This window comes from Betta splendens, chromosome 17 (genome assembly GCF_900634795.4).
Source record: "Betta splendens chromosome 17, fBetSpl5.4, whole genome shotgun sequence".
In the NCBI taxonomy this organism is placed as follows: domain Eukaryota; kingdom Metazoa; phylum Chordata; class Actinopteri; order Anabantiformes; family Osphronemidae; genus Betta; species Betta splendens.
Window position 1 is genome coordinate 11,209,546 of NC_040897.2, and position 13,275 is coordinate 11,222,820.

Sequence of the window (13,275 nt, forward strand, 5' to 3'; positions counted from 1 at the left end):
TTTATTTATGTAACGGGCGTCAATCAGGGGCTGATTGAGCTCACCTGCCTGCTGTGATGTGACCCGCGCTTCTCATTAAGGTAAACGAGTGACTGGGGAGACGTGGCTTTGCAGCAGTGGACGCCTTAAACCAGACCGACTGCCTGTTTTTTTATTTATTTAAATAATTCTGAATTTCATGTGCACTAGTAAGTTAATAGAAAGCGCTGCCTTAATTACCGCTTGTGAATTCCACTGGGTGGCGCACTTGCACCAGGTTTAGAGTCTGCACCAAATCTCACTTAAGGATTTCAACCGACATCAGTTTCTAATATAATGTAATGTCATCTTTAATTTGAAAGCATCCACAGTCACATTCAGCGTTTGGACAAGAAAACTTCAAACTTCAGCCTACACAGAGTGATGTCCACTGAAACCGTGGTTATTAAAACGCGTATCGGTTATGACTAAAGCTGGATCAAAGGCATTTCCAGGCACCAAGACCCCCCAGGATCATTCAGTCTTAATGTTTCAGTCTGACAAATAATTTGCACTAATAATTTTGAGTAATTAATTTTCCTCTAAAGCTTGGGTATACTTTTAATCAGTACCTAAACTAAACTATATATGAAGTCTAAATAATATTTAAGCGTCTAAATAATATTTAAGCTTCGTGCTAATTGTAATGTTTTTGTGGATTCCTTCGCAGCATCTATTTTTGGTGTATACTCAGCATACCCTCTGAACTGCTTCTAGCTTTGAGGCCCTCTAGTGGGTTCGTCTGCTTTTTGAAAGTGCTAAACCTTTGTACTACTGCATGGTAGGAATGGGAAATGTCTTTTCTGCTTTCATGGTCTTGTTGTTTAGTTCGGATGAAAAGCGTGGTTTGAGAGCATCCTCAACAAGCAACTAAAAGCAATTGCCATTATAATAATTTCAGCTATTACTGACCCTGGCAAATAAATAAATAAATAAATGTATGTTGAGAAAACACAGTAAATGTTGATAACATGACACTGTATCATTTTGATGAGATCCAAAGGACTGGAAACAACACAAATCATGCCTTTTATCACACACACACGTGTCTTCACATTTCTAGGCTCCTTAATTTCTATCAGTCAAAGCATTGCTCTAAACTTGCTGCTAAGGTTCTGTTCAATTTGTGGAGAATCATTTTACAAGCAACTAACGAGACATCAAGTATGATATTCACATTGGCTCCATTATATATTATTGCCCTATTTGATCATTGGTTTACATGAAACACAATGGAAAGCACACTTGAGTTCTAATGGATCCAGTCTGTTGAACAGTACCAGGTGTTTGCCATCAACACTACTGGGTCTCATCACCATAGAGAATGTTCCTCATTCTTCTTCCACATAGAACTTTGCCTCATACATCCTGTATGAGGCAAAAACAAGGGGCCTAAAATGTACATGCTGGAGATGAATTTTAGATTTTGTATTTAATCTAAAAATGGGAATGAGAAACATTTATGATCAACTCCTCAGAACTTTGTGTGGTTTGCATTGACAACTTAAATAAACAACACTGATGGTTTTAATTGGCAGAATTTACTTGAGGTAAAAGACTGGACACCTGTCTGTTAGTGCGATGATGCAAACGCGTTTACGAAAATGCATTTTCTGAACAAACGCATCCATGTCCACCTCAGCCTTCTGTTGCGGCGCTCACCCCCTCGGTCTTCAGGCTCTGCCAAAGAAACGGGTGGATTTCTGTTGATGAAGGGCAGAGCAGTGTTCTCAATTCGAGTAAGTAATTAGCGCTGAGCTGTGGTGCTTTGCTGTTTCTCTGCTCAGGGTCTTGCACTTTTTTTTCTTCCCCTCTCAATTTTGTTTCACGAGCGCGCAGCAGATACCGAGCCGTAGATTACATATGAATAAGCCCTTATCTCAGACGACAGTTGTGCAAGGTCATTTGCAGCAGCAGCCACACGCATTACTGCCGCCATTGGTTGATTGCATTGTGAAAGCCATAATTTCCTCTGTTGTCTGGCAGATTTCCACTGTTTGGGTGTTTCATCTGTGAAGAGAAGGCTGAGAGAAGAAGGGTGAGTGTGAGACCACGTTTACTACTGTGCTAGTGTCCAACAATCAGAGGAAAACAGGCGCCTGTTCTGCTGATCACAGCCTTTGATTTCTGTTTGTGTGCAGGATAACAAACTTGATACCTGCAGTACTGCCAGTAATACTTCTGAATGCATAGTTGTGCTTCAGTCCCAAGGCTGGAGCTAATGCAATTTAAAGCATTAAGGACAAAGCCGCCTTTGGTTTGTTGTAGCATTAATATTTTGATACAGTAAACATTAAAAGTGTCTGAACATTTTCTGACTTTCAAACAACCACTGTGGAGAAAATCATTATTTACTCAAACTAGCAATTCATTGCTTGGGGATAGATAGATTTTTTTATTGTTATTATTCTGACAAGTGACAAGTCAGACGTTTTTCCCTTTATCATAGTTTTTCAGACTTTCACTTTACAGGACAGGAAGTGCTCAGAGGCTAATGCAGCTATAAACCACACTCTTACAGTGTCGTCTGCTTTTTAGGTCTCTATCATCCTCTTTTCACTTGTCCAGTGAAACTATCTTCAGTGTTTTTTGCATTTCTGTTCCTCCGTCTAACCAACTGATGGATGTGCACTTAAATGCCACGTGCTTTACTGTCAGGTTCAGTCTCCAGCAGGGCGATGTGTCATGTGAGGCACCTGTATAACTTGTGCAGCACAAAGAATGACTTAAAGCAATTGCTCCGCTTGGCGCTGCATGATGGGAATTTTTACTAAGCTTTAGAAGCACAGCCTAATTTAGAACCAAAATGTGCAGCAACATTGCTATATTGATTCGATTTCATTAAGACGTTTATCAAATCAGGCTTTGTCAAACAGACTAAGCATCAGAAGGTTGTGCCAAAGCCTTTGAAGTGCTTAATTGTATCACATTTCCTGTCCTTCAATCCATATTCACATCAGTCATGTATCATCATCAGTTGTGTTGTTCCCGCTAGATGAATGGATGTTTATGTTTCTTTACAAGCATTTGTGGACTAGTTAACATATGAACCTATGACACTGTACCACCTACTGTATGTACAGTAGCTCAATAGTTAACGATGTGTCCACTTTTCACAGTGCTGGTTTGGAGTCACAAGGCCCCAAACAGTTGTAAAACCCTCCTTGCCCGTCCTCATTAATATTCACAGTGTTACGCTGTGCATTCTACCCTCCACTTGAAAGCCAATTACTGTGGAAAAGTCCACCACTTCCACACTGCAATCTGCGACAACAGGCGTGCGCGCTAATAGGAATTTGAAATTTAAGTTTCCCAATCTTTGCACAGGACGGCGTTACCGATTGTACAGAGGATGCAAAAAAAGCAGCAGCACGAGGCGCGTTTGCATTCTATTACCATAAATGAAAATTAAATATGCAATAATGATGACAAACATCACTTTAATTTACAAACATGTGTATTAACATTTGGTCGCATGCTGATTTTTAGGGGAGACACTTGTTATTTATTACTCAGCTTTAGTTAATGTGAAACAATATTTCTAATATACACTATCACATGTTATTTTTCCTGTATGTCACACGACTGGTTTATAAATATACACACAATTTGTATACATATGTGTGGAGTGCTTTCATCTAACATGACATATTACCTTGAGTGTCAACAACATCATCTTTGGATCCTAAGGTTTTAATTAAGTCAAGGCATTTTGACATGGAATAGTAATGGAAACCTTTGAGGGGTCATGATATTATCAAAGTGTCTGAGAGCTATTTTGATTGTAGCTTTTATTGCTTTTGGTCGAAAGAAGGAAAAAGTAGATCGCTGTCAAGCAGTTTTGAAATTGCACTACCTCAGATGTTGTTCTGGTGAACCTGTTCGGAGTCTTAGCTTTTCCCTGTCGGCTGAAAATAGTGTGATAGGTGGATTTAAAGCTACAATAGTCTATCACTGCAGGCATCGTGTTGCATTCCCTTCAGTGAACATTTTTCAGATTATATCTCAACTGTGACAGTGTTTTGGTTGACATTGCATTTCTGGGAAGTTTACAGGTGAAATGGTTTTGTAGTTTTATCTGAATTGCATAGGCGGTAGTGTTAAGGGTTTCTATGGTTTCTGTGCTTGGTTACTAACACAGAATATTGATTTAATCCTCAAGGGCTGTGGTCATTCTCTTGGCAGTTGACCTATTGTTATGATAATAAGAAATCCCCTGGGGGAGTCTGACAGTTAATCTTGTCTTGGCTTTTAGGACAGATGAAAAGGGTTTGTTGCAGTGAACGTCCGGCAAAATTTCAAGCACCGATACTGGTTGAAGCAAAAACTCAAAAATTATACACTACAAGGGTCCAAATCAGATAATAATTAAGATAAATTCAATAATTTCACCCATGTTGTCACAAGGCTGGTAAAACCCAGAATTAAAGACCAAGAAATCATCTATTCTTTTAGTTTAGTCAGCGTATATTTATTTATTTTGGGTAAAGAGAAGGTTAATTATGGACATATCTGGAACCAAAACATATCTAAATACAAAAATAACATTCAACCAGTGGCTCTGTAGCAAACGTGTTGACGCCAGTGGCTGCAGGAGCAGATTAGAGAATAATAACATGGCGAAGGTTGCGTCCAGATTGAGAGTCTTCCTCTGTGAACGGAGACACACAAGCAAAGCAGCCATTCAGCAGTGGGATGGATCCTGACTACTAAAGAGGAGAAGGCAGAGAGAGGCAGGCTGCGAGAGAAAGAGAGAGAGCAAGGGAGTGAGTGAGCGAGCGAGCGAGCAGCAAGGAATGGGGGAGTGGTGGGAGAGAGAGGACGCGAAATAGAGTGAAAGGCTCCACACGGCAGAATATAAATCTGTACGTTAACAGGGCTAAGGCTGGAGGTCTGCTGGTGCTGGTGGCGGTGGCCGTAAAGCATCAAGAGCTTGTCGTCCCCATTAACTGAGGATCCGTGCAAATGAGGAAGTGTAACCCGTGGAAGCCGTGAACGCCGGTCGAGAAGCACAGTGGTGGGCTGGCTGGAGGTCCCGACCCCCCCGTTTTGGCTTTTCGGGGAGAACAGAGAAGAGCAAAACAGACACAAGAGACAGAGGAAGGTGCCAGCGAGGGGACCAGTGAGCCATTTCTCTCTTTATTTTCACCATTCACAAAATTATTGCATCTCATTATCACAGCGATGTAGAGGCATTCTCTCCGATTGGCGGAGGAAGGGTCCCATTGACTGCTGAGGCTTAGCTCCTCTTTCCAAACGCTAGCCCTTTTCATTGCAGTTCTTCCCCCGTACCTCGCCTCCGTCCACACGTCTGCTGCTGCTGCTGCTTTCCCAGTTCATCTCCCTCTCTCTCTTCTTCTTTTTTTGTCCCCGTCTACACCACTCAGGAACCAGGAGGCATTGCATTTTGGTAGAAGTGGGTGTTTCTGGAGCTGTCATTGTGTTTGGTGCCGCTACAAAGGACAGCTGAGCAGGGAGTGAGAGCCACAGCTTTGGCGATAATAAAATAGCAGCCTGAGACAAAAGGGGGGAGATGGGACCTCGGGAACAGCTGATCACAACTGAAAGGTGAATTGGGATGAAGAGAAAACTGTCACAGAGACTGGCAACCTTTTTAAGAGACCACTTCGACTACTTGAGGAAATAAAGATTCAGTGTGCCTACCCAACAGTGCCGGTGGATTTTCTGCTATTGCTGTTGCTAAGCAAAGTCTCTAACCTGAAGTTCTTGTGGAGACAGTGCTAAGCATCACTTTGCAGCCATGAAAGGAAGCTCAGAGGAAAGCATTGAAAGTACCAGGCCCTCCAATCTGCAGGCTTTCGCTAATATATCTACCTTACATGGCATGAGTCACATATTCGCCTATGGGCACATGACATTCCGTCGATTTCTTTGGGCTCTCTCCTTCTTGGGTTCACTAGCCTTATTGATGCTGGTCTGCATGGATCGAGTGTCTTATTATCTGGAGTATCCTCATGTCACCAAGCTAGACGAGGTGGCGGCTACAAACCTCACCTTCCCAGCAGTCACCTTTTGTAACCTCAACGAGTTCCGTTTCTCTAAAATCACCAGGAACGACCTCTACCACGTGGGAGAGCTTCTGGCCCTTCTTAACAAAAACTACCAAATAGCCAATCCGCACTTGGCCGAGCCAGAGGTTCTGGCCGCCCTTAAGGATAAGGCAAACTTCCAGAACTTCAAGTCCAAGCTGTTCGACATGACTGATTTCTATAACCGCACAGGCCATGACATTAACGATATGCTCCTGCAGTGCACCTTTCGAGGACAGGACTGTAACCCAATGAACTTCTCCACAGTAAGTAGCCGAGTATCTTAATATGCTGCACCTCTGCACAGTACGACTGCTCCTCTGTGTCCTGCCAAACCTGATTTTATATTCATGCGTTTGGATAGAGCTTTAGCTGTGAATGTCTAATGCATGTTGCTTTCTGATGTAGTGAAAACTTGTGTTGAGGTTTTGGTTGTTTAAGGTTCTAATCTGGTATTTGCAGTGTTTTATTAGATGTAGCTGATGGGTGAATTGTGTTTTTAGGTCAATCAGTGGTTTGTTCTGAAGAGAGGCTGGCGTCTCTGAGGCACTAAACAGTGTCTGTATTGTGTATACTTTACGTTTAGGGGTTAGCAAAGCTCAAACAGGGAACAAGCACCACATCCACAGTTTTGGCAAACTTGACAGATTCCTTTTTATAAAGATTAAATTGGACCAATTAAAGATTGTTAAACATTCTATCAATAAAATGTCTGTTTTTTTATATTCATCATCTTTTCTACATGTATTACAGGTATTTCTAAATTTTATTGTGCACTTTAGATACCTAAACAGAACTTATAGATGTGTGAGAACTACTTGGATCTGTGGTCAGGGTGCTGTGATGATCACATCAGTCACAGTGTGTGCTTTGATTCTTTCTGCCTCCATCTGTCCTATCCAGGGTAACTCTTCATTCACTAAACCCTATGAATGAAGTTCACTGAACTGAAATCTGTCTCAGCGTGTCAACACTAAATCCATATGGATATAAGACAGCGCATGGTCGACGATACAAAATCAATTCATGATTAGGGAGAATAAGTGAAGAGAATTGTTTAATGAGTTGATCTGGGGCAAAAGAGTAAATTAAAACTGAGGCCTGAATCCAGGCGACATTAGTCACTTACAAAGGCATAAAGGTCTGAGACCATCCAAGTCCTGCTCCTGTTATAGGGCACAGTGATACTAGAGCCTAATGCAATCGTGTCCTATGGCCAAATGTGTGTATTAAGTGGTTAAGTTAGTGCTGCAAGTTTAAAAAACAGTTTCAGTTAAATAAAATCCAGACATTAAATGTGTTGACTATTACTGTGTTTAAAAAAAGCTCATATTACATTAACCCAAAGGACAACAGCATATAAACATACCAGGTGTTCTACCCTCTACATTAACTTAAGACATGTATTATCTTCTGTATCATGCAAAACTACTACTTATCTGTAGTATGAGGCCATGAACCAATAAATTCTTTGCTTTATTTTTTTTTCTACATTTGTGTCACAAACTTTGCTGATGATGCCTTCATGTGTGTTTGCTTTCAAAGCACTCAATGTCTTGAGAAGCAAGTCATTCATGAGAATCCAATTACTGGTGTGTGGCTCCAGTTGCTTGATACGGAGCTCGCCGCATCCAGTGAGCCGGCATAAACATCTAATGGATCTGGTTGGAGTGCACGTCGACTTATTTTTGTTTGTCAAATTTAGTGGACCAGCAAACTGTGAACACGGCTCGGGCCACGTTTGAACAGCGCTGTTTGAACAGAGCTGGAGTTAACGCGGGGCCGCTCTGCTGTCAGTGGGCAGACGTGGGCCTGACAGCAGCACTATGCCACGCATATCCGGAGTTTTTCCGGTGATGTATTTGTTAATGATCTCGCAGAACTAACTGAAAACGCTGTCTGCCTCCGTCGTAGAGCAAGAGAGTTGGGAAAAGGTTCTCTGCTCCTGTTTATTAGAAGACACCAAATGGAGAGATCTCAGCAGGTTGTAGTCTGCTGACTTTAATCACTAATGTGTGTTCACGTTGTGTTTTTTTTTTCTCTCCAAGCACTGAATCACCATTCGGCACCACTGTATTTATATTTAGACACCTACCACAGGAAATTCTCAATTATTTAAATTTCCCCAAAGACATGATGAGGGGAAGATTTACAATGCAAAGGACTGTGGGAGTGATGAGCTTTGACCTTGAATAAATGAAGCAAGAATTCCATTAAGTCTGGTTTATGATGCAGTTGGGAGACAAAACATTCAGAATGTTTTGCATTGTAAAGGATGGGTGGGCAAGGGGAGAATGGCAATTTGTATTTCTAATGCCTTTAACCGCTTTAATCTCCGTTAATGAACGATTTTATTGGACGAATGTTACCAACGAGCAGAGATTTGCTTGCGGCAGGACATTTTGTTCCCACATGGTCCTGTCACACGTGAAGCCTATAACGCTGTCTCTCTCTGATGTCCTGTCAGAGCTTCAGAGCAGTTCCGACAGGCAATTTCTATTTCTAAATAAGCTTTTTCCAGGGCCGTTGTAATTATTATTTTTTTTAATATCCTGGTCCTATTATGAGGAAATGAATAACCAGCCAAACAAGCCTGTTGTTCAATACACATTTGAGACAAAGTCTCTGGTGAGACCTGCAGTATCTTCCAGTAATAAAGTATCACCATTATGAATTTTGACAATTTCACCACATCAGCAGTAATCCACTTAAACCCCTTTGAAGCCAACTTTAGATGTTCAGTGTGATATTTGAGCTTAAGAGGATGTGGTCCTATCAGCAAAATGGTCTTCATCAACATGTACTTATTGACTTGCTGTGCTTCTGAAAGTCTGCTCAAGTATCCTATGACTACCACTGTATGTAAATGGCACCTCAGTCGATAATAGACTGCAGCTAGTGAGCAAGAGGTTGATTATCATAATCTGATAGTGTGGCAGTAGTGCTGCGTTGTCGAGTCGTGACGGGTCATGACAAGTCCCCCTTGGCTACATTTCCGGCCGTTTCTTACAGAGTGTGTGAAATCGGCGCTGTGTGTCATCATCACATTCTCCTCAAGCCTAGGTTTGAAGGTGCACGTTGGCTTTTACTGTCTCGTCCAGATGATGGCAGGCGTCAGGAAGATGAAACATGGGCAGGGCTGAAACCAGACTGACTGACAGTACGACTACTGCATATGCACATTAGAGAGTTAGCTTTTCATACAGACCCGACATTTGGAGGCTTATTTTCTATATAAACCAATTACTGATAGAGCCAGACAGCATATTTGAGGGTTAATACTGTCGGCTCATCACACTGTATGTCATCAGTGTAGAAAAACACCTAAATTATAAAACCGTCACAATCGGGCGGTTTAGTTGAGGGGTTTGTTTGGTTTACACACTCACTGCAGCAGCTAAGCTGAGCAAAAGCAGAGTAACACATCACAGTTTAGCAGATGGCGTTGCAGATTCTGTTAATAAGTAGAATGATCAACTGTGGGGGCATAAAATATGTATTTGTCCCAAATTGTCACCCAAACTAAATTTAGCGATTCTTGGAAAGATGATTTTAAGATATAATGTAAGTGGGTACAGCGTTAGCCAGCCACTAGTTCTGTTGTCTCCTTCTCTCTCAGCTCTATTAGATTTTTTTCTGTTTCTGTCTAAAGCAAGTAGCCGGTGTTAGAAATGAGGTTGATGAGAGAGGTGTGACTGAACATAGAAGCTAACTGTGGCTGTGACAAACAAACAAAACACAAAAAAACAAAAGCAAAACGCTGCAAGAGTAGATTAGGGTGATATTTGTCTCCATATGTCTCCGTTTATCATTAAGTTCACACACCGCTCACCGCATCAAGTCATACATGCACAGACTATATAGAGCTGTATGTTCTCAAAGAAAGTAAGTGCTTATAAGATTACACCTACTGTGTAGGACACTTCACAAAGCTACTTCCCATGAAATGAATCTTTGCAGCTCTAGATCCACAAATCCACAAACTGCCCCAGCCGCCACTGTGTGAATCCTCTATAGTCATTTGGATTTGTTAAGTGGATATGTGGGCTGACTTTGTGGAAGAAAGCTATCATCAGAATTCAGCTGGTGGGAACAACTAGCCTTTAAATCTGCATCATTAAGTCGATCAGTTTTGGTAAAGGGAAAGAAAAGTGTCCGTGCTGTACTACCAGCTGCTTCGCAGCAGCAATTGATATGTGAGCACGCTGAAGGGAAATGAAATTGGACGCTGTCAGGGAAGACGAAAACAACATGCTCCACTGAATAATGTTTCATGAGTTTTTCAAGAGGTGACGTCTTGTGAGAACTATGCGGAGTGAACCCAGCACACACTAAACTCTGCAACCGAGCGCGATGGGGAACACGGGCCGTTTCCAACTTGTTAATAGGTTCTAAACATACAGCAATGATTCAGAAAGAAAGATCTATGGCCAATTATCATGTTTGTCACAGCTGACAACCTCAGTTATTTAAACCTCGGGATTCACTGTAAAACCCTTAGCGGGTTTAAGGGGTTTATAACTCACTGACACTTCAGAGTTGAGACTTAAACATTGACCTCCGCACACAATGCACATTTTTTTTCAATGAGCAGCTCAGATCATCTATGTTAATGTCCTATGTAAACAAGTGTTTGCACGTGTGCTGTAAGTTCAGTGGTTAAAATCTACTTGCAGGCTGTGTAGCTGCTGAGCCTAGTGGTGTAAGAACAAACTGTGTACAAATAGTGGACCCTGTGTTGTCTCCAGGGTCTGTTCGAGCACAAATCCCTGAACAGTCCTCTGCCTTTAAATTCTGCTACTGTTCTCCACTGGAAACTCACTGTGTGTCTGATATTATGATATTTAAGAGTGTGTTGCATCTGCCCACGTCCAGACATGGACACATTTGGACCAGGCATTAGTTGCAGCCTAATGTTTGAATGTTTTGTAACATAATGTCTGAATAATTGTCTTTCAATTTTAAATTCACATTTTCTTTGGGACAAAGACAACAAATCGACATTAACACTGATTACTGGAGGCTGACAGAAATTAATGCATATGAGCAATACACTTATTGTTCTGTTTTGTTTATAATGCATTATCTGCAGTGACAGTTTTGCTGTACAACAATTATCTGACTGGCTTTTCCTCTTGTCACCTCTTGAAGCTCACCCTGATCCGGCTCTAGTCTCATCTGCATTCCAGTCAGGATGTGTGGAGTGAGCCTAATCTATGCTGGAGACTGCCTTATGTCACCGCTTATATTTGACATTAGGAGATAACATTAGTTATTACAGCTCCCTCTCCTGCAGCCAAACAGCAAGTCTGCTTTAATGCGGCTGAACTGTTCCTAAGGGAACTCACGTTGTCCTGTGGGATTGAGAAGCTGGCTGTCAGTGATGGATTGGACTGGATTATCCAGAAGTCAAACCCTGACAGGCATCGTGCTTCTGCTGACAATTACCATATAACAATGTTGTGTGTTCTGTATTGATCTTTTAAATGGCTTTTTTAGGTTAATGCACATACTGTATGAAAGCAAAGCATATTGTTCTTTGATCATTAGTAAAGCAAATAATTGATCTACATTCTCAGCGTTGTTGCTGTGACAGGTTCTACTGTTCCTGGCTTCAGACCTGGGTCAGAAATAGATGTGGGCGGTATAGACAAAGTTAATATAGCACTAATTATCACAGCAGTGGTATTACTGATAATTACTGCATCAGCAGTCGTCTCGCTGGTTTGTGAACAGCGTAAAATGTCAGAATTGTACCACGAGATGAGGCAGATCCATTTCACATGTGCATTGGTGGTAGAACTGCATGATGCCATGTTTTATGTATGTTATGGAAGATGTTACAGCAAAACTCACAGAAATCTAGAACAAGTGGTTCTCCCTCCAGTAAACACAAATGATGCAGGGGGGGAAGGGATGGAAGCGGTGGCACTTAGCCAAAGCTACTAAAGCCATTCAGACTGCTGACGAGCAAGGATTCAGGCAAATTATTTAAAAAAACACACAAAAAAAACACATGACTCACTCATTCTGTGTTTTAAGCACAAAGCAGTTGCTAAGAAGTGACTCTAAACTTTGAATGCCTCAAAAAAAAAGTATGTCAAACTGGCATCTTGTGCAGTCACGAACACTTTCAGCGTGAATCACTAAGAGAAATGGCTTTTGTAGAAGTCGTACAGTACGTGAAGCTACAGTAGGAGTTTGAACCGTAGCAATGAGGCCGTGCTATAGTTTGTTTATAATCTAACAATAGCTCTTTGCTGCTAGTGGTTATATTTAGCCTCACTCTCCTGCCCTGGCCTTGACGGCAGATTGGGTCATTGGAACCAGCTGATGCAGAGTCCAGTTTTCTTTCTGATCCCCTGCTGTGAGTTCACTGTCCATTCCTTAAGTCTGAAGCAGGGGCTGCATGTTACAATAGCATTGGAGACCAAACCATCTCTTGGGTTATAGGAAACTTTGACTGATTGTTTGCTTTAGGGTCCAGTAACATGACCCAATGAAGGCTGAACTCAAACATGGAGAACTTTAACTTTTGTGCTGTAAACGTCTAAAGACGATGCACTGTTTGTGTAACTATCAGAGCAGCATGTTTGAAAAGAGCACGACTTGCTCAGTTTGCCTGAGACTGTTACTGCCCTGAATGTGTGATCAGATCGACCTCAGGTGAAGTCGTTTAGCTTGATGGAATTATTCATAGGCCTTTTGCATTGTGATGGTGAGCGGCGCCTTCATTTGTAGCGTTCGGTAGCGTAGGGTTAATTTAGTCAAATGTACGTTCATGACGTGTAGAACAACGGGCAAACAGAATGTGACACCGCTTCTGCACAACAATCACTTCTGTATTTTTCTTTGGTGTTGCTTGAGCAAAACGGGCGTTTTGCACCTTCTTTTTGCATGAGTGCATTTTCCATTAAAATACAGAAAACACAATGAGGAAGCACAAATGAATATGTCACCGAGTAAATCGATTCTGCCTCTTACATGTTCAGAATGTTTATTAAGTTTAGCCCAGAGCTTAAAGAAACAGACATTTCCTTACATTTCACTTCATAAGACTGATCACGAAGTCAGAGTTGTGTCATTTTACTTGTCATTGCCTTGATTGTGAGCTTTATAGAAGAGGAGGCAGCACTTAGCTTGTTTATGTTCATGAGCTGTGGTGGTTTGTTTATCTTCAGCATTAATGGTTCACTTTACGAACTAC

At 41.6% G+C, this 13,275-nt stretch overlaps 1 protein-coding gene and 1 long non-coding RNA gene across 3 annotated transcripts in view; both read left to right on the top strand.

Moving 5' to 3' along the window:
• Positions 1-94: 94 nt before the first annotated feature.
• LOC114843873 (uncharacterized) lies at positions 95-2,341 on the top strand. The gene is made up of 3 exons (XR_003783652.3): positions 95-1,757; positions 2,005-2,056; positions 2,160-2,341. It is a non-coding gene; the product is annotated as an uncharacterized LOC114843873 (long non-coding RNA).
• Positions 2,342-4,786: 2,445 nt separating this feature from the next.
• The window catches only part of asic1c (acid-sensing (proton-gated) ion channel 1c), a 59,073-nt gene continuing 50,584 nt past the window's right edge, over positions 4,787-13,275 (top strand). Inside the window, exon 1 of one of the 2 annotated variants that reach the window (XM_029130669.3) lies at positions 4,787-6,334. In XM_029130669.3, the coding sequence (XP_028986502.1) occupies positions 5,780-6,334 (555 nt within the window). In that variant the 5' untranslated portion in view covers positions 4,787-5,779. The remainder of the gene's footprint in view (positions 6,335-13,275) is intronic. The other variant, XM_029130668.3, reaches the window with a different exon arrangement.